We start from the raw sequence: 21,617 nt of genomic DNA on the forward strand, positions 1-21,617 counted from the left end.
TTAATTATTAACTAAAACTATGCACAGCAGAACTGAATATCAAAATATATATTTAATACCGTCGACTCCCGCTACAACGCGATCCAACTTACACGAAATGGCTATAACGCGAGTTTTTCAGGAGCAACGAATTTTAGAGCTAAAGCGAATTTTTCGCTCTCAACACGAAAATATTTCGAAAGGAATCGTGATGCTAAGTTTTGGCTTTGTTAATTGACTACAAAACACTAATTCGTGAATGTACTTTCATTCTTTCAGCATCACTGACTCACAAGTTTCCACATACTGCACTATAAACATTAGTATCATTATTGTGCATGTATCACCACTCCTCATATTTTTCATTTATTTATTCTAAATATGAAAGGTAATGAAATATTGTGGCACCTAGGCACGCTATTTCATCTAAAGTTTGAAGCTGGAAACAAAAAGTGAAAGTTTGCGACAATTTAAGAAAAGGTAAAGATTTTTGATATGCTTGAACAACTAGAAAGTGGGTCGAAGGTAGCACTGCAATTAGGTACGAATGAATCTTTCATACGTACAACTAAAAGTTAAGAGAAGGCAATCCGTATAGATCCAGATTATAAAAGTAAATGTGAAGCTACTGTATTTAAAAATATATTTGAATGACGATCAGATTGTGCAGGATAAATCATCTTCAGTTTTTAAGTTATAAATGTAACTTATTGTATCTAATGTTTAGTAATCTTACAGTGCAGTGTTTTATTATTGCTACATACTGTACATACTGTTTTTTTTTTTATGTCTCTCTCTTCCATTGATCATTGATTTTGTGCATCATAACAATATTTTATGTTGAATAATGCAATTGTTTAAAAACTACGGTACAAATTCAGCTTTTATGTAAGAAACGGTAATATATGATTAAAAAATAGTCTGAAACAGTTTAAAAGGTGTTTTAAAATGTCTAAAATAATTGGGTATGTTAATAGAAAAATCATATACACAACACTTTTCAACAACGCGAAATTTCGGCTTACGCGAGGAGTCTTGGAACGCATCCCTCGTGTAAGTCGGGACTTGACTGTACATTTATTTATGATATTTTATCTCATTTTACTTGAAAAAAATGAATTAAAATAGTCGTAATTTAATAATTAAAAGAAAATCCAAAATTTACTTTTCCACTACGAAAACCTTCTTTTGTAATTAACTACTGAAGTATCAAGTGTGTTGTCATGGAACTACACATGAAAGTGCATGTTGGTGTTGTCATTATGCATAAATTAACAGAGAAATTTTGAAAAAACAAATAACAGAATTATTCCAGACGTCCACAGTAACCCCTTGTCCACTCTAGCCCCCTTCTCCCCTACTTTCCATTTACTGCATACAATGCACAATATTGTCCACACATCCGGGAGGGAGGGATTAATGTCTCCTACCTGAAACGTTATTCGAGTTGTTAAAGTTGAGATATTGGGAACATGTCGTAGATGCACACCGTTAGGAAATCCCAGGTTTCGAAAATATCTGATATTTTGATATATATCGGATATTTTTATATATGTCCAATATTTTCAATCCGCACAAAGTCAAGTCTTTAAAAGAGTAAATGCATTTTCAAAACACTCTTTATTTTCTTATATTGTTATTACAATAAGTATGCTTAAATTAAGATTTCTTTTATTATTTATATCTAACATTTCATTTCACATTTTATTCAATTTTAATTTAGCATTAGCTGTTTTACAAAAAAATTTTCTGTTAGGTAGTTTTACTAAGTTATATGATTCAGAAATAATATACAAATACAAAAGTGATGACCAGCAACATGCTCTATGCCCAGCTAGGCTGGTCCTAGTCAATTTACAATTCCCAGTGAAGATCAATGGCCCTCTTAAAACTATCTACTGCCGTGCTCATTACCACCTCTTCCAGTAAGCTGTTCCAAGGTTCCACTACCCTGCTATAATAATAATTTTTCCTGATATCCATGTTAGCCTGAGATTTAAATAGCTTAAAACAATGACCCCTTGTCCTATTTTCAGTGCTAAACTTTATCCCAGTGACATATTTCATTTTAATAAATTTAAACTACTGAATCATGTCCCCTCGGTCTCTTCTTTGCTTAAGACCGTACATTTTTGGCATTCTAAGCCTGGAATCGCAGTCTAAATGAGAAAGTCCATTTATTAGCCTTGTAGCCCGCCTTTGAACCCTTATATATATTATTTGGTACACAGTCATAAAACATTTTTTTTCTGACCAAATTTTAATATGAAATTAAGTACTTTTAATCTGAATTAAAATTACTTATAATTTACTTATTATTTATAATTTTATTACTTATAACTTTATGAAAATAATTCTTATAATTTTATGAAAATAAAATAAAAAAGGAATACTATATTACTTTACTGTATTGATGATGTATTAATAGATCACAAAAATATAGTACATAACGTTTTGGTTTTTTTCAAATGTAAATGAACAATATTACTATGATTAATACAATTTTTACATTGAAAATACCGTGGTTGAAAGAATAAATAACAAAAATATCAAAATATCATGATATTTTCAAAATAGATATTGGATATATAACGTGATATATATCATGATATATATATGGATTAATTTTTGTCGGCAAACCCTGGGAAATCCCCATGGCGAAACGTCACAAGGTGAAGATTGGGCGAACACTGTGCCCTTACCGTAGGAAATGCATGACTAATAAAACTGCTATCAAAGAAATGTTGCTGCCATACACTCGATACGTAAAGCCCAACGTGGGGTAGCACTCCTTTTTATTCAATTCAAGAAAATATTATTCACAAAAGAAATCCTTGCTTCCATGCCAAAATTTCTTCCTGATTACTTTTGGTATTATTCTTCTTTTGTTAAAATTTAAATTTGTTGTTGGTTTTATTGAACCTCATTTGTAAGCAACAAACATTTGTAGTAAAAAACTTGACAAGTATAGCGTTTTTTGGCATTTAATTCTTTAGTATTCGCAAGTAATATGTTTTTGCAGCGCCAAAATTCTTTCTGGTGGTGACTGTTGATACAATTTTTTTTTATTGCAGAAATGGAAATCCCATGTTCTGCAATGCATGACCATTAAAGTTGAATGTTTTGTCCAATACTTCACTTGCTAGAGGGCTCTAAACACCTTACGTTATTTTATAACCACCCTGTATATAGCACTTTTACCCATTTTCTTCGTTTCAGTCATAGTGATATCAGAACAAATTATTAATTATGTTTCAGCGGGTAATGAAAGCGAAGAAAGTAAGAATTTTCGATTTTGAAAACCCCTCCCAGAAAAAATTTCTGGCTGCGCCACTGGGCTGCACTAATAAATAAATACACATTAAATAACAAAAGTAATCAAAAGGAAATTTTTAAATCCCCCATTATTGGAGAATCCTTAAAACAGTTGAAGAATTTTATTTGTCCACATTTGAGAAAAAATGACAACAACACTGCATTCATTCAAATAAATTTACTCCATAAAAAATCAATATCTGGAGCAGATAATTTTAAATGTTGAATTTAAAATTCATGTTCCCTTGCATAAAAATGCTCATAACTTTTTCCCTGGTTAATTTAGACACTTTATACTCTTGCAATGCTGGGAAAAAACTTCTGAGGGTGTAGTTTTCTCAAGCTTTCTAATGAAACTAAAATTAAGATGATCTGATAATTATTTCAAGAAGAAAAATCCATTTTTGGCGTTACCCCCCCCCCCCCCCCCCCGTGCACGACCTTGCCAAGGTCCGACGTAAATTGCGGATTTCTACAGGGAAATCAACCCATATACTCTCTGCTTCTTTTTGTCATCTGTTTCCCTTTTCTTGGTCATTAAAAATGTATTTAAAGTCTTCAAAAAGTCTTTGAAAAATAACTCAAAATGTTTTTTACTACAGACCTTAGAAAAAAAACCCATGATAATGTGAGAGTGTAAAGAATTGTTGTAAATTATGGATTGAGTCAAAGTTTTGACTAAACTTATTTGAGCATATTTTGGTCCTGTTTTAACATGGTTGTAGTTCTTTTATTTGTCAAAATAAGCTATGCTGTGATTGACATGTTTGCTTAATTGTTTGTTTTCCTATTTGTTGTAGAGGAGAACCAGAGATTCTTTACTACAAGCACTTCATGACAATCTTCTTGAAAGAACTCTTGATTTTTGCGGTTTTTCTATTCCCTCCGAAAATAACAAATCTGAAATTATTGGCACAAGTTCAGGATTTTTTGATTCTGTTCGCAAAGCTCTAAGTGGTCGTAATCGTAGCCATTCAGTTGAATCAAACCTAGCTCACAACACACCAAAGCGCTCCTCTTCTAGAGCAAGTAACAGTAGTTTAACTGGAACTATAACAGGAGATACAACACCATCTGTAAGTATGATATTTATACCATTAGTATTTTTTGTTTTATGAAGTCTGTGATCCACAGGGTTCACATGCATCCTTACAAATGCTCATATGTACTTATTTTTAAATTTGGTTCTTAAGTCTTTACAAGTTCCTATTTTTATGTTCCATTTCTAAAAAAAAAACCTTAGTTTTTACCGAGCTATTATCTATTTGAAAAAATCACTGATTATTAGTTCCTGACCCATGCATTCCCGCCAGTTTGTTTAAAAACTGGACTTTAGCATCACATTTTAACTTGGAGAAAAGAGCGACCCACAGTACTTGAAAAGCATCTATAGACTGATGTTTCTTAAAACAAAAAAAATTGACCCTAACTTTTTTACTTTATAATTAAAAGTAAGGGTATAGCACTCAAGTCTAGTAACGGCGCCGCCAGTTTTGTATTTCAGAATGTGACAAACTTTGGATTGCTATTGAAAATTTCAACATGGCAGACATTTATTAAGCAATCACTAATAAGCTTTTTAGACCCTTTCATTAAAATAGTTATGTTATATGTTTGCGTATAAGTCAATCAATTCAGTAGAATCAAATTTAGGAGAATCAAATCATGGAGCAAAATTTCCATAAATATTCCGGAACAGAAAAACTGAAAGTCTTAACAGTTTCCAGATTTTAAGTTAATTAAACATTGAAGAAATAAATACTTACTATAATTTTATACTTTCTAACAATTAAAAAACAACTTTAACTGCAGTAGAAGCTCAACTATTAGAATAGTGATTAAAGTAATTATTTTTATTTTTGAACTTTTAAGAAAGTTTCAAAAAGTGCATCACCCCCTTAAACGTATCATTTTCACTGATCCTTTTTTCCCCTCTTTGGTAAATGGGCACTTTCAAACAAAAAAGAAAAAAGTTTGCATTCCAAATTTTCACTTTCACAGCGATTACAGTGTTTTGAATAATCACAGTAATAATGACAATGATAGCCTATATTGCATTAAATTATATTCTCCTCCTTTTTTCCCAATTACATCAACGTGAACTATTTAAAAAATTCGCTTTCCACAGCTATTTAGGAAGACAATCAAACCAAAAAACCATGGAATTATCTGTAAATCTAATGCAATTTTATGGAAAGTCGAGGAAATTAGCAAAAAATAATCGGGAAAACTTCATTTTAGTTTACATAAACTCCCAACAACCAAGTGAGTAATTATAAAAATTGACATTCATGTCCTTATTACTTTTAAAATTATTTTATTTTAAAAAGTTCCTTTACTTACTGTTTCTATTCTTTAGCAAACATTTTGAAAATGCATTCTCTTTGAATATGCTATGAAAATTGATTTTTTTGGTTTATTTAACTTTATTTAAAGGCAATAAATAAAGTTGCTTCTTATTTTTTACAGACTTCAAAAAATGAGGTTAAGCATTTGTCTGTGACTTTTTATGTATGTTCTCCAATTTCTCTAAGACACCTGGACCAATTTGAAAAAATATTTTTTTGTTTGAAAGGGTATACTTTCCAGATGATCTCATGGTAATTTGGTCTCTGTCTGATGATGGGTCCCGGAGAAATCAAAGAAACTTCAAATTTCCTACTTTGTGGCTATGTAAATGACTCGCTTCAGCAGGTGGACTTTAACAATACGACAGAGGGAGTCACATGTTTTGCCGTGAACAATGCATTTTCAAGGCAGAGGTTTTGTCTTTGTCTTAACCATTACAGGCGCGGGTCATTAAAATTTTAGAAATATAATAAAAAAACACAATGGATGGGATAAATTGGTTTTAGAGTCAAAAGTTTTTTAAATTCCCCCCCTCCAGCTGGGGGTGGTGTCCCCGTTTGTGACCACCGCCCTCCTAGAGCAGAAATTGTTTTCTGAAGTGGTTATGCTTACCTCGTATGACAATTGGAGTAATTTCAAATATTTTAAGCTCTTAAGCATTTTTACTAATTATTTCAATAATTTATGCCATTAAGAATATTTAGAACACAAAATTCAATATTTTTACTATAAAAATTCCAATATAAAGATGAAGTAAAATTCAAGAAAGTTCATATAGATTATATAAAATTATCTAAATAAGCAATTTAAAATGTTAAAAATATTTTTGGCACATTGTTCTTGCTTTATGTGCATTTCCTTTGTGCTATAAAATATTAAATGAAAAAATATGACTGTATAATACCATTTACAGAAAAAATAATATCAAAGCTGATAATAAAAAAAGTATACAACTCTCTGGTAGGAAAAGCAGATCTCAAATGTGTGCAGTCATGGACCTTCAAATTCACCTGTTCTGGGTCAAGAACCCAAAATAAATAAACAAAAGCCCATTGTAAACTATTCTTTTGGTCCCCCTTTTCTGAAATGTATCAAATTACATCTTTCACCCACAACAGTGAGATCAATGCTCTAGACGGGCGGTGTCCACATTTGGGGACACCTGGAAAGAAGCTTTGTTTATGCTTCTTTCCAAACTTTGTTTATGCTTCGAGTTCCAAAAATGAACTCGAATCTTTTGCAAAATTATGATTGATTAGCTCAGGATTCCTGAGGGAAAATGGTTGACTAATTTAGTTTATGGTGTAAATTTTAAAATCTTGAAAAAAATATTGTATTTGAGCTTGAAGAGGTATTTTAAACAAGAAATTAAGCCAACAAAAAGAGTCATATTTAATAGTGCTGCCATCTGTGTGCATTAAAGAGAAATAAAAGCAACAAATGCAGCGATTTTTGGAGTTTTAAAGAAAAAACTTTTTTTTAAAGAAATTTTTAAAATTGGTGTCCCTTTTTGTGACCACCGCGCCGGAATTTGATTTGATATTTGATTCTCCGGATATTTGATTCTCACAGCAATAGGTTAATTTTCAAGGGACCGCAAAATTAGTTTTAAATACGTTATTACTAAATATAACTGGCAAAGCTTTAAATTAAATGCATTTTGCTGCTATAATAGTTGCATCAATTAATTTAAAGTTTCTTTATTTAGTCATTAAATTGTTAGTTTTTTAATATATCAGCTTTTAAACATATTTAGCGTTCACTTCAAGGGGAATTGAAGATGACCCCCCTCCCTACAATTCAATTTATATTCCTTAATAAATATATTGTAACTCGTGTTTAGTTTATGAAGTTTGATCAGTATTCTAGATGTACAATTTCATGATGCCATCTGTTTAAATTAAATTATGGTAATACTAAGTAACAGACTTCAAAACAGGAGTAAGTTCTAAATTTGTAGGATTTTTTTTTATGCATAATTTTCCCCGATTACTAGAAGAAGCCAGGACTGAGTTGGAAAACTTTTTTTTTTTTAACATAATTTGAAAATTTCTTAACAAAATTCTGTGATGGAGTAGGATTCAAGCTTTTAAATGTCATATTCAACACTGAATTGCCGTTTTAATTTTTGTTTTAGTTGTTTAAAATTCTGTAATGCAATATGTTTCAATTGTTTTAAAAAATTTAAATGAAGAATGAAACTAATAAAAATTATATTTAAAATATCATAAAAGACAAATAGTTGATTGTATACAAGTTGCTGTTTCATAAATAGCGGTAATCATTCTGAAGATTAAGCTAATGTGACTGACGAGTCAAAGTACAAATTTAGTTATTCAATCGCATGAACTAAGAAAAACACTGTGCTGAAAAACGAAATAAATACCTTAGAGGTGAAATTGAACAAGAAAAGTTCAAAATAAACAGGTATTTCTTTTATCTGATTAGTAGCTTTGCTTTTTTATTTTATTTTATTTATTTTTTTTTTTAAAGCATTTTCACTCATACAGTAAAACCTGTAAAGTTGACCACTATTTTTAGGCTCAGAATTAGATCTATACCATATGGTTCAACCTCTATAAGTTGACCACCTGTTTAAGTTGATCACTAAAGTAGTGCACCGCAAGAGGTCAACTTACACAGGTTTAACTGTATTCCTAAGAGAGTTCATTGCATTTAATTTTAAACATGTCTTCAATGATATAAGTCATCCTATAACAGAATCAGCAAAAATGAGATGATTTAAAACTGTGTGTGATAATTATTCATATATGTATTGATGAATTTGTGCCAGAACATATCAGAACACCATCCTGGCAATGATTTTTTGGGGGAAAAATAACTTCCTTTTCCATCCTCTTACAGATTTTGCCTCAATATTAAGTTTAGCATCTTGAAAATGCATTTTTCTCTTACAGCAAGAAAGTGCAGTTTAGCTAAACCTTAAAAAGGACCATTTGTTATGTCCCTAGTGTGAAAAAAAGTTAAAAACTCTCTTTTAGAGACTAGAAGGTAGAAAAAAACTTTTTAAGACATCAATTTTTAAGAGCACTTAAACAATTGAGAAATTTGATTTTCTTGTGGAGTGAGACAGTACGTGATGAGCTTTAATTGTTCTCCTTTTGTTTCTTTCACTTAATTTGCATTTTATTTCTTTCATATTTGTACCTTGGCATGCATGTAAGATTTTTGTTCTTGAGACCAATACAAGAATGCATGATTTTTAACTATTCATTCTTTTTTGTTTTAGACATTACGAGCTCAGAGTTCTCAAATTTTGGATCCATTATCATCTCAAAGTCCAATTAATAAGTATGTGTACATTAACGTTGCATTTAAAAATCACAGTGTAAAATGTATCTCTTTTTGTTTTTATTGTTTACCTCTAAATAAAAATGAAAATTATTTTGGATTAGAATTAAGAATTTTTTTTAAATTTGTGCTCCAGATTTTTTAGACGGAAACTTTGTTTTGTAGCATAGAATCAATACACACTGCATTTATTTAATACAAAACTCGGCTTTATACCTATAGCCCAGTCAATGAAGGTAAAAAAATAGACTTTGTCGCAACTAATTTAGGGAAAGCTGAATTTTGGCAGGAGGTTAGTAAATAAAGAAAACACTAAAAAAAACACAAAGTCCCAACCCCCCCTCTTGCTTTTGCTTCCTCCCCCCCCCACCCCCTCCGAAACATTGCAATAGCAGTACTATGATTATATGCTTTTTGTGTTGCAACTAATTAGGGGAAAGCTGCATTTTGGCAGGACGTTAGTAAATAAAGAAAACACTAAAAAAACACAAAGTCCCGACCCCAACCCCTCTTGCTGCTCCCCCCCCTCCATCCGAAACATTGCACACTGATCAGTTCAGTACTATGATTATACGAGTACAGCTTGAAAATTTATGGTGTTACCGGGGTGTTCCTTTTTTTATTTCACTCCTAACAATATCATAAACCAGTGGTGCTGAACCTAAGGCCCAGGTGCGGTATCCGGCCCGCGAAGCTGATCCGTGTTGCCCGTTGTTTTGTGAAATGTTACAACTCGAAAAGCACGATTAATGACAATGTTACAAATTGCTAGCCAAATATTTAGAAATTGGTTTCTGAAAACATTGTTGGGGACCACTGTTATACACAAATTATGAAACATACACTTTTTATGTAGACAGCTCAGTTTCACCATTTTACCAACTTAATCATATGCAGAAATCTCACAACAAAAACCAAAAAGTAATTTCAATAAATTAATAGCTTTTTATCATTACGTCTTGGAAAGAAATGTTTGAACAAAATTTATAGATAATAATATGATAATAGTCATTTTCTTGAAATGGATCAGCAATGTAATAAGGGGCCATCTTCGAATATTTCGTTGGTTTGGTCCAAAATATTGTTACAGTGCATTCCACTACAGTGTCCACACATAGACGTGCAATCAAACCTAGCTTTACAACAGATGCAGTTTAAAACGCATAATCTTTTCAATTGCAAGATATTAATTGGAGAAGTTCATTTGAAGCAGAGGTAATCTGCATGAACTTAGGAATCAGTCTGTTGCATGAAGTAAAATGCGGTTGTAGGAATCAGTCTGTTGTTGAAGTAAACTCGGTTAGGTTTTAAACTTCCCCCACACTTCTGGGGGAAGTTTAAAACCTAACCGAGTTTGAATCTGGTGTTGACCCTAAAAACTCTGGTGGAAACCTTAAAAAGATGTTGACGAGTGACGTCTGAAGTTGGTGGAAGTTTTGATAAATCAAAAGTGGACTTTAGGGACATTTTTGTGATTACTTGCTTTTCACAAACTTTTATTCAAACTTGGTTAGGTTTTAAACTTCCAGCAGAAGAATGGGTTTGGAAATATATTTCAAGCAACAGACTGATTCCTAAGATCATGACAATTACCTCTAAATTAACGCTCCAAGTGAAATTCTCCTACTAATATCTTGCAACTGTAAAACATTGTGTTACAAACTGTAGCTGTCGTAAAACTGGGTTCGATTGTACGTCTATGTGCGGACACTGTAGTGCAATGCATTGTAACAATATTTCAGACCAAGTCAACAAACTGTTAAATGACCCCTTATAAAAGAAAAATTGTAGTTATAATAAATTGATGCCTTTTTTTTTTTTTTTTGAATGCAACCTGTTTTTCAGAAACCAGTTGCTACACAGTCCTCGAGTTGTAACATTTCGCAAAACAGCGGTTCACATTGATCAGTTTCATGGGCCGGATGTGACCCGTAGGAAGTAGGTTGGGCACCACTGGTTTATAATATTTTAAGAAGTAAAATAGAAAAAGGAGTACTCCAGTATCATCATTAGTTTTCGAGCTGTAAGCGTATAATCATAATACTGCTATTGCAATGTTTCGGACGAGGTGGGGGGGGGGGTACAGCAATAGGGGTACTGTCCAACCACGGATTGTATGGAATTTTCAAACGTCCTGATAAGACGAATCTATCTGAATGAGGGGGAAAAGTAAAAATTTAATGCTGTTATTCCGCTCATTTGAATGAGACTCTGCTTCTGCAAAAGCTGGCATTGCTAAAATATAATAGATTCATCCATTTCCGGCTGTAAAACGGATGTTTGTCTTTCCGTACAATCCGTGGTCAGAGAGTAGGGCTTTTGTGTTTTTTTAGTGTATACTTTGTATATCAACATCTTGAAAAAAAAAATTAGCTTTCCCCTATTTAGTTGAGACACGAAAAACGTATAATCATAGTACTGCTCTTGCAATGTTTCTCGGGGGGGGGGAAGAGGGGTGCGGGTTGGAACTTTGTCTTATTATAGTGTATACTTTTTGTACTAACATCTTGAAAAACATCCGCTTCCCCAAATTAGTTGCGACACGAAAAGCGCATAATCATAGTACTGCTCTTGCAGTGTTTCGGAGGGGGTGGGGAGGAAAGCAAGAGAGGTGGGGATCGGGGCTTTGTACTTTTTAAAGAATACATTACGTACTAACATCCTGCCAAAATTCAGCTTTCTCTTAAATAGTTGCGACACGAAAAGCGTACAATCATAGTACTGTTCTTGCTGTATTTCGGAGGAGGTGAGGGGGGAGAAAGAGTGGTGGGGGTCGGGACTTTGTACTTTTTTAAAGAATACATTACATACTAACATCCAACCAAAATTCAGCTTTCCCCTAATTAGTTGCGACACAAAAAGCGTATAATCATACTACCGCTATTGCAATGTTTCGGAGGGGGTAGAGGGAAAGCAAAAGGGGTGGGGGTTGGGACTTTGTGGCTTTTTAGTGTGTACTTTATGTACTAACATCCTGCCAAAATTTAGCTTTCCCCTAATTAGTTGCGACACGAAAAGCGTATAATCATAGTACTGCTCTTGCAATGTTTCGGAGGGGGTGGGGAAGAAAGCAAGAGGGGTGGGGGTTGGGACTTTGTATTTTTTTAGTGTATACTTTAAGTACTAATAACTTGCAAAAATTTAGCTTTCCCTAAATTAGTTGCGACACGAAACCTTTATTGACTGGGCTACTAGTTATGGTTTCATTCAAAATTTTACTATTGGTCACCACACTGTTACAAGAAGACCTCTCCTTTCTACTTCATACCATTTTAGTTTTCCCATATGGAAAAACTAAATGAATTCCTTCATGAATTATGGTAAACATTTCTTCAAAATACACTTAAAATCTAATATTGTAGCTATCTTATTTACGGGATAGATTAATTTTTAAGCATTGACAACTGTCATTACGTCATATATTTTTAGTCTACGATACCCTTCTGAATTTTTTCCACTAATTTTGTTTTTACTATAATTCACCTTTATTAACAAATTGTCATAGTTTTCTTTTGTCAACAAAGACCTACGAACGTTTTTTTTTTTTTTTTTTGAGTTCATGACAATTACTAAAACTTGAAATTGAAAAGCTTACATCCCGAAAAAAACTTCTTGCCAGCACATCAGAAATACAGTAGAACCTCATTAATCTGTACAAATAGGGGATCCAGGTTGTAGGAATAAATAAAAGTACAGTTTAAACAAAATAACCCCAAAAAATGAGCCAAGGTACATAAACTACTGTACACAGTAAAAATTGTGTTTTGAATTCAAGAGAATAAAACATAAAACTGAAAAGAAAATTTTAAAAATGCATAACAAAAATAAAAAATATGGCCTACAAAGATTCATTATTACGCTGAATCGCTTTTTTTTTTAATACAGTGTACATTTGAATGGCTGTCTGGATTAATCAAACTCCTGTTCAATAGGGTTTGGATTAGTGAGGGGTTACTGTGTTGAATTGAAATTAAAGTCTTACTAATATGTTCAATCAATACGCAGACAAGTGCATTCGACATAAAGCCGTCGTAATGTAGAGATACTATATGTCATAGAAAAAGCCAAGTAGTTGAGCAAACTGAAAAAAATTTGGCTAAGTATTGACTTTTATTACATTCCCCATTACAAGTCGGGGATTGTATAAATTAACCGGTAAATGTGATAAATATGGCTAAACATTCAATAATTTATCACATTTACCAATTTTAGAGGAGATTGTACAAAATCACTGAATTTATCATTTACTGTAACATATACGAGTAATATGCATATACATTGCAATAAAATCATTATTTGTAAAAAACAGCTGAAGAAATTAAATGTTTCTAAATTTGTGGCATTTTCTATGCTACGACTAATGTTAAATTAAGGAGTTATTGAGCACCCTCTTAAAATTTGAGCAAGAAGCTTAAATTTTTACAGCATAATACTATTTATAAGTCTTAAAAAAATTTTAAAAATAGGGGTTGTCCTGGACTCTAACTTAAAAGTTTTTTTGAACCACCCTACTCTGTATATGTTAATACATTGATTTCTCAAAGCTAAGTGAGACAATTGCTCTCTCCTGACCCTCATCTTAAATGGCAAGCCTTGTTGCAGCACCATCATATCCTTCGGCTCTTATATGCAGGGCTAAATTTCTAGCACACAAAATGCGGGAGCCCTATATTCTTCAGACCTAGTTTGCACACATAAATAGTCTGAATTAACGAAATTAGAAAAAGATTCCTATAAAACTTTAAAAAGGTACAGCAGCTTAGCTTAAGGGCTGTCCATAAATGGCACTTTTTTCAATATATTTGACCCGCTCCCCCCTTTGTCACTAAGTGTCACATTAGTGTTACCTCTCCCTCCTTCCTGTCACAAACTGTCCCAATTTCAGTAGCACCCCTCCCTCCCCTCAAAGCATACATCATTTGTGGGTGACCCCATGATATACCACTTTTGAAGAAACATATATTATTACTTAAGGCACTTGTAAACAACCCTCAAACTGTTTTATGCCATTCTTTTACTATATATTACAGTTTCCTTCTCATCCCTTATTTCTTAAATGCAAAACTTATTATTCTATTGTTTTCAAAATATTGTGGCAGAGATCTTTATGCATTGAAATTGTTCACATACAAATCATAAGCCATTAAATTATTTGATTTTAAAAGGATAAGTTTTTTTTAAAATTATTTTAAAATATATCTTTAAAAACTCATAACTTGAATTTCATATTAATAGATTTACATGAAATATTTTGAAGTTCAGTTAAATAATTTATCATTTTATCATTTTAATAGTCACATACGTCTTGGTAAAAGAACAAACAGCAATCCAGAGACCCCTGCTTCTAACTCGAGTACTCCACCTCCTCTGCAGCCTACAACATGTGAGTCAGATTCTTCAAGCATGAATAGTTTTGAACTTGAAAGACCTATAGCTCCTGAAGATTCTGATACTGGTATGGAAAGCATGTCATCTACAGATGCTCTACCCTTACCATGTTCAGCACTTATACAGCCTTGTTCTTCCTACATTTTTCCTGAGAATGAGAAAAGTTAGTTTTTGGTTCAAGTACTTTTTTTGTTTTTAACTTGTGTTTATCTATATTCTTTTCTGTTAATCATGTCATCTTTGTTTTCCATGTGTTGTCAAAGCTTAATGTAGCGTTGTGTTTACACACAGTAGTTATATTTTATGCTCACATATCTTTTGAGTCTTTCCAATTTATTACTCAAAATATGAATTACATTTCCTTAAGACTTTCATGTTTTATCCATTTTTATTTGGTTTTAGGTCAACCTTTAGAAGATCTCCACAACAGTGTGACAGACATGGAATTAGAAATAACAAAATTGAAAATTGAGAAATTGAATCTACTTAAAGAAATATCAGTTAGTATTTTCATTTTTTTTAAGTAAAAATATTGCAAATATTTAATGTTTTTCATAAAAAGCATTTAATTTTTTATATTTACTATGTTTTGTTTTGATTTTTCTGTGTGAATTTGATTATTGGTTTAAATAACTGCTTTACCTAGCTGTTCTCTAATATATTGCTTGCAAATTTTTAAATTTCTTTTTACTCATTTCTGTTAAATTAAAATTGAGAGAATTGCAGAAATTTATAGATATCCACTTTAGATCATAGAGTGAGGTAATAATATTTTATGAACTACAAGTTACATCTTCTTGTAGATTTTGAAGTGTTCTTTTTTCCTAATAGCCAACTTGAGATAACTCGAAGCTTTATAACTTCAACATTCCTTGATCTTGAAATTTTTATTGGGTCTTAAGCTTTTGGAGAAAGTTGTGGGAACTTCCTATAACTCTTGACTAACAATAATTTGAAGGTTTTAGCCAATCCCTTGGGCTTTGAGTTATCCAGAGTTGACTGTACATGAAAACTTTCTATTTTGATGCCTAATAGCAGTCTTATATTTATAGGCATGCCAAATTGAGATGAAGAGGCTAAAATCAAATGAAATTAAACTATCAACAGAACTGTCAATAACAAGACAAGAAAATAAACGTTTAACTGCTACTCTAGCAAGTTATCAAAATGGACATGATTCTGTTGTGTGATAAGTCGGTGCATCTAACAAAGTATAAAACTTGTGAATCTTTTAAAAGAGTCTACAATTGTCTGTGTATATTAGTATAGAGCTTGCTTATGTGAAACATTTCCCAGCATGTCCTATGTAAGCAGGTTTTACATTATTTCATCTCAGGTCAAGTTCCTGTCAACATTTGAAAACCAGAGGCATTTTCTTATCATTTCATCAATTCTGTCTAATTATTCACCTTGTTTTATATTTAAGAGCACTAGTTAATTCTATCTTGTGCAAAACATGTGCAATTTCATTGTTTTTCAAAGCATCCATTATTTCTCTGAAATTTTGTTTCATCAGATTTTAAATGAGGTTTGGTTTCTGAATGAGTTGTTTATGTATTGGGTACACGATAAGTTTTATGTGGTTCAGAACTCAAAATATTTATTGAATTTTAGTGTTTGTTGAAAAGTAAGAGGAATTATTTCAGACTTTAAAAACATGAGCATTTTAAAGTGATCTTTAAAACACAGAAGTGATCTTTAAAATGCTGAAGCATGTGTAAAATAAGTGTGTTAAGTATATAGAGAATATTTTTATTATTCTTATGTAATTATTGAATTATTTTAACAACTGCAAGTTATTTTTAGAAATACAATTGAATGTCCTTACACTAAAATCTACTTTTACGAGTTTTTCTCTAAAATAAAATTTTTAAAAGGAAGGCATCCCAAGGACTTGAATAGCATTAAAAATAGTATTGTTTTAATGAAGAATTTTCGTTCGCGGCAATTTGCATTTGCTTGATACTGGATCAACTTCTGTGTTTGGGCATTTGACATTTGTTTCATAGAAATTGATTTTAGCTTGATTTAAAAATGAGGGAGAAATAGTTGATAACTCGCATAAACTTCTTTGAAATGCATGCAGGTTTGTTGATTGCATCAGATCTAACAAATTAAGAGATTTTAAATGTTTTAATGCATGAAAGTAACACTCTCAAAAATCAGTTTACTCTTCTTCAAAATTAGTTTAGCTAGCTATGATTATCTGGAAGGTAAAGGTGAACTTCCTAAATAAAAGAGAAAATAGTTGTTCAAAAACCTGTAGCAACGAGCTTTGTTTAAAGAAGTTCAAGAGAAAATGTGTGCCTAAACTATTATGAGGCTCTGCATATAATCTAGAGCCTATACCTCCAAGTTAAACAGTTCATTTAATTTATTTTATTTTTTTATACATCATAATCTGTTAGAAAATCAAGAAGATGTGAATATATTGTGAACACATGTGAAAAGTATTAAAATGGTGATATCTCAAAAAGCATATAGCTTTTAAATTGAGTTTGGAAATAATAATTTCATAAAGATACTAGTATGCTGCTGCTTTAATGAGTATTTTAATGCTAGGAATAGTAGTATTCTTAAATTTTTAATGAATTTGCTCATTCAGTAAGAGGCATTATCTATGTTTGAAGAAGTGAATTTGATTCAGTTCACATTATTACATGTTGATTGTTATGGATTAGTTATATTTCATGGTTTCATTAACTGCAGGAAAGTTAAAATTCATAATTAATTCTGAATAGATTGCATATAATGTCATGTATATTTCATAGTAGTTTTTGATACACATTTGTTTTTACTAGAAATTTTATCTTTGTCTTAATGTAAGGGAGGATGTCAAAAGTCTGTTATGAACATTCCTCTTTTAACTAGAAAAAAATGTGATTAATATTTCTCAAATGATTGAAAAAAATCTCAAAGGGGATTTATAGTAATTCAACTTAAGTTTACTTTACGTTATAAGGAAATATTATAAGATGCCATTTGAAATGCAGTGCAATGTGTAATATTTTCTCCTCACTTTTTGTCAAAATACTAGGTTTTGCTCCCCTTTTCTGTTAGCAACTTTGAAAAAAAAAATCATTCAGTGACATTTGCATATCAAGTTCATATTTTATTTTTTTTCTTCTAAATTGTGTAAAATTTTATATTTTATTATAACTTTTTGAATTCTACACTAAAAAATTACTAATGTGCAGGGTTGAGTCATAAATTACTCATACATTTTGTTCTACAACTTTATTATACTAAGATCAGTGTATAACAGATACATGATTTTTCAATATAATCTCCACCTTTAGCAATGCACTTGGTTCATGAAGCCACAAGCTTCCATATGCTCCTGGTAGAAAGTTTTTAGTTTGTCATGGAGCCACTTTTGCAGCATCTTTTTTTCATGGCTGAGGCAAATCGACAACCTATCAAAACGTCCTTGAAAAGTCTAAAGAAATAAAAGGCTGAGGGAGCAACAGCTGGGCTTTAGGGAGGGTGTTCCAGGTTCTCAAAACCCAACCTATTGATTGTTTCTATGGCATTATGGGTCGTGTGCGGCCAAATGCACATCATTTTGTGCACCAAAACCACACCTGTTTTCATTACATAACACTTGTACCATAGACCTCTACCAATTGCTGATAAATTTCAGCTGGAGAACATTTCTTTCAATGCAAAAATCTAATCACACTTCTTATTTCAATGACGGAACATGTTTTCGTCATTCATCTATCTTCTGATATTTTTTTTTTCTGATAGTGGACACTTAGCTCTATCTACTGGCACCATTTAAAAGCTATCATCTTTGTTATCTTCTATGTGATTTTTATTCATACTGACAATCTGCATAGCCATTAGAGCTCTTGTTACCTCACTTAATGAAACACCTATTTAAGGATATTAGAGCATTTAAATTAAGTTAAATATGAAAGCAGCAGCTTACAAAATTAATTCTTCTTTGCTCCCTTTGTTTTAAAACTTAATTTTATTTGCATTACAAACTATATATATATATATATATATATATATATATATATATATATATATATATATATATATATATATATATATATATATATATTTAATCATAGATTTTAAATGTTTGATGCACACTTACTGCCCCGAGTGAACTAGATCAGAAATGGTGATGATCATGCTTAAAATGGGTTAGGTTGAAAGTTAGTGTACACATCTGGTTGTAAAAAATATCCATTTTTAAGTAGAATTTCATGTTTTACTAATAACAATTAACAAAATGGTTAGTTAATTATTATTAGCAACGCATTGACTTTTTTCTTAGTTTATTTGTCATTCATTTCGGGACATTAATGCATATGAAATCTAGTCTATAGTCAAACCATTTGTTAAAAAGAAAGATATATATGTATAAAGAGATTAATATGAATATATATTTATGATAAAATATTTTTACAGACTCTGAGAAAAAAGATAGTTACTCAGGGACTTCAATCTGTCTATTTTAAAAATACCAATAAAATTTTTGACACAAAATTTATTCTGATAATATTTGAAAAGTTAAAATACTTTAAAAATTTTTTTTCATAATTACGAACCACTAGCAAGGAATGATCTGCTGATTGTTGTGTGAACATCCAGTTAAATTAACACTTAAAATATATATTAAGGAAATGCCTCTTAATATGTATTAAGGAAAAATACTTCATATTTTAAAAATGAAATTGCAATATTTTCAAATATTACATGGATATTTTTTCTTATCTTTTCTTTCACTCTCTGCAAAAAAAGGAATCTCTGCTGTGTTCATTGATTTAGAAGAAGGTAAAGGCTTTTTTGTGCATGCTGAAATATACAGTGTTTTTACGACTTCAGTGTTCTCTAATTTAAGGCAAAGTTTTTTTTTTTATTCTTCAATTTTAGAAGGAAAAGTAATCTATCCGAAGGAGAAAAATAACCAATGTTTACAACAGTGCAATAAATTAAAATTCTTGCACTTTATCATTTGGGTGTTTTTTAACTTCTCTAATCTGGAGTGAAACATTTTATAAACTTTTAAAACTTGATATTGAATTTAAACATTTAGAAAATTAAAACACAAGTTGATAAAGGAAGCAGCTTTGGTGTTAGTGTCAGAGTAAACTTGTTATTCCTATATGATATTCCTGTTGATTTTTATTTTTCAAATGTGTGAAGTATTTTTCTTCTAGAAATCGCCAACCGAATTTAAGTGAATTTTTGTAGAATTGGAAAATTTTATAAATTGAGATCATTATCAGGAAATGAAATGCAGATAAATCACCTGTATATATAACGATCTCATCAGTTATCAACATAAAACAGCATGACAAGAGTCAACCATATCTTTTATAAATTATGACCTCTTGTTGTTACCTTTGAGCAGTTTAGCTGTTTTACTCCAATGTTGCAACTAAAATGTAAAAATATATAGGTTATTTAAGATAAATGAAATGTAATTTGTCAAAGTTTTCAAGAAACATTTTTAATAACCCTACAATGTACTTACATCCAATTATTTGAAAATAACAATGGAACATAAATTTAGTAACAGTACATATTCTGCATAAAAGGATCAAAGTTGTTTCATGTTATCTAAAATTTTCATTTGGTTAATTGCACACTTTTTCAGTTAATATAAATCATATTTTATTACTGTTTCGTTTTACTCATTGCATTATCAGTGTGCAGCTAAAGTTGCGTAACTGTTGTATTTACATCATTAGATCGATAAAATGTTAAGTTTTACTGTACGTTGTCAGATTTTGTATTTATAGATGTAAATGAATGTTTTATCAAGTTAGCACATCCCCCCTTTTTCATGCAAATGATTATGATCATTAAATACTTTTGTTATGTAGTTTTATACTTCATGTTGAAACTGTGATTCTTTAATTCATTTATGTTTCCCTTCTGTATTTATTTCCTACTTCAGTGTATTTATGTTGTACAGCGTGAATAATTTCACATTGTGAAATACTATGGCAAAGCTTATTAACATTTTATCTGAATTTAAAAGTTTAAGTAACACTTTTGCTTATAAGAGATCTAATAGGCACTGAAAACATTTTTAATATACTGACTGTTAGTTAGCAAAACGGCGCACTTTTTTTTGTACAAATAAATTTTTATTAAAGTAAAGAAATTCATATTATCAAACAAAGAAGGGAAAAATATAATACTTTGATAAACTATAAAAATATATGTCTAAACAATTACCTGTACTATAAACTTGTACTCTTATTTAATGTTAAATATTATTTTCGCTCTTTGACTTGCCGCTAATTTTCTCTACTGAGTAACCATTTAGATTTGAAGGGGTTACATCTGTTTCTTTTGCATGTTTCCCCTTTGTAATAATACAGAAAGTCATGAAACTTAAGGGTGAAGTTTTAAATTTTAAAATCATGAAAATTGATTATTTATGATGATATGCTGGAAATGAAACATACCTTAACTGCCATAAAAGATTTAAGTGTACACTTGATTTATTTTCATATGAAGTGTAATAGATATTTTTATGGTTTAATTTTGTTACAAATATTTCACAAAACTAGCTCTTTTATAAGTTGAGAGGTTTCTTACTCTTTTCTGCATAAATGTAAATAACTTTGATATGTATACCAAAGTTTTGTTTCTGCAACTTTTTCAGTGCAGGCACATTTTGAAATATGTGATAGATTAATTTTTCTAATGCAATAAAGGTGCTTCTTGTACAAAGCTGATGAAAAAGATAGTCTGTGTTTAATGCACAAAAATATTTATTATCTAGAGAATGGCTTGTATTTCTCTTGTAATACGTATATTGTTTTGATGTAAAAAGATGGTGAAAATAAAATTATTAAATTTCATTTTCTTTGGTTTTATGGATTTCAAATACATTTTCATTTCTTACAGCAGTGGGCATTAGCACTAAGATAAAATGTATTTAACTAAATTATTTTCTTTTCTTTTTTTTGAAAATGTTCTTAATCAATAGTTTGATAATTTATCTATGAAATCTTGATAAGTAGTCACAGAAAGAGCATAGGGTCAATCCAATAGAAATCACCCAGACAGTGTTGCTCGACATATTTGATTTTTCTATTTTTTTTAATACCCGCATTTTGCGGAAAATTGCTTTTGTTTTTGAAATTTCAATCTTTTTGCATCCTACAAAAATTTTAATATTTTGGCAAATCGAATGTTATTTTCGAATATGCTACCTCAGATTAGCATATTTTATGTTTAATTTTAGTAAAAAATAAATTTATTTTACGCAAAACATGTCAACGTTGAACTTTCTCGAA

At 30.8% G+C, this 21,617-nt stretch overlaps 1 protein-coding gene across 1 annotated transcript in view; it reads left to right on the forward strand.

Moving 5' to 3' along the window:
• Window positions 1-21,617, forward strand: part of LOC129219091 (rap1 GTPase-activating protein 1-like) — a 64,442-nt gene that overhangs the window by 37,765 nt on the left and 5,060 nt on the right. Inside the window, exons 9-12 of the mRNA XM_054853410.1 lie at window positions 4,095-4,370; window positions 8,894-8,955; window positions 14,250-14,506; window positions 14,746-14,843. Coding sequence (XP_054709385.1) covers window positions 4,095-4,370; window positions 8,894-8,955; window positions 14,250-14,506; window positions 14,746-14,843 — 693 coding nt within the window. The remainder of the gene's footprint in view (window positions 1-4,094; window positions 4,371-8,893; window positions 8,956-14,249; window positions 14,507-14,745; window positions 14,844-21,617) is intronic.

The sequence above is a fragment of the Uloborus diversus genome, chromosome 3, assembly GCF_026930045.1.
Source record: "Uloborus diversus isolate 005 chromosome 3, Udiv.v.3.1, whole genome shotgun sequence".
NCBI lineage: Eukaryota > Metazoa > Arthropoda > Arachnida > Araneae > Uloboridae > Uloborus > Uloborus diversus.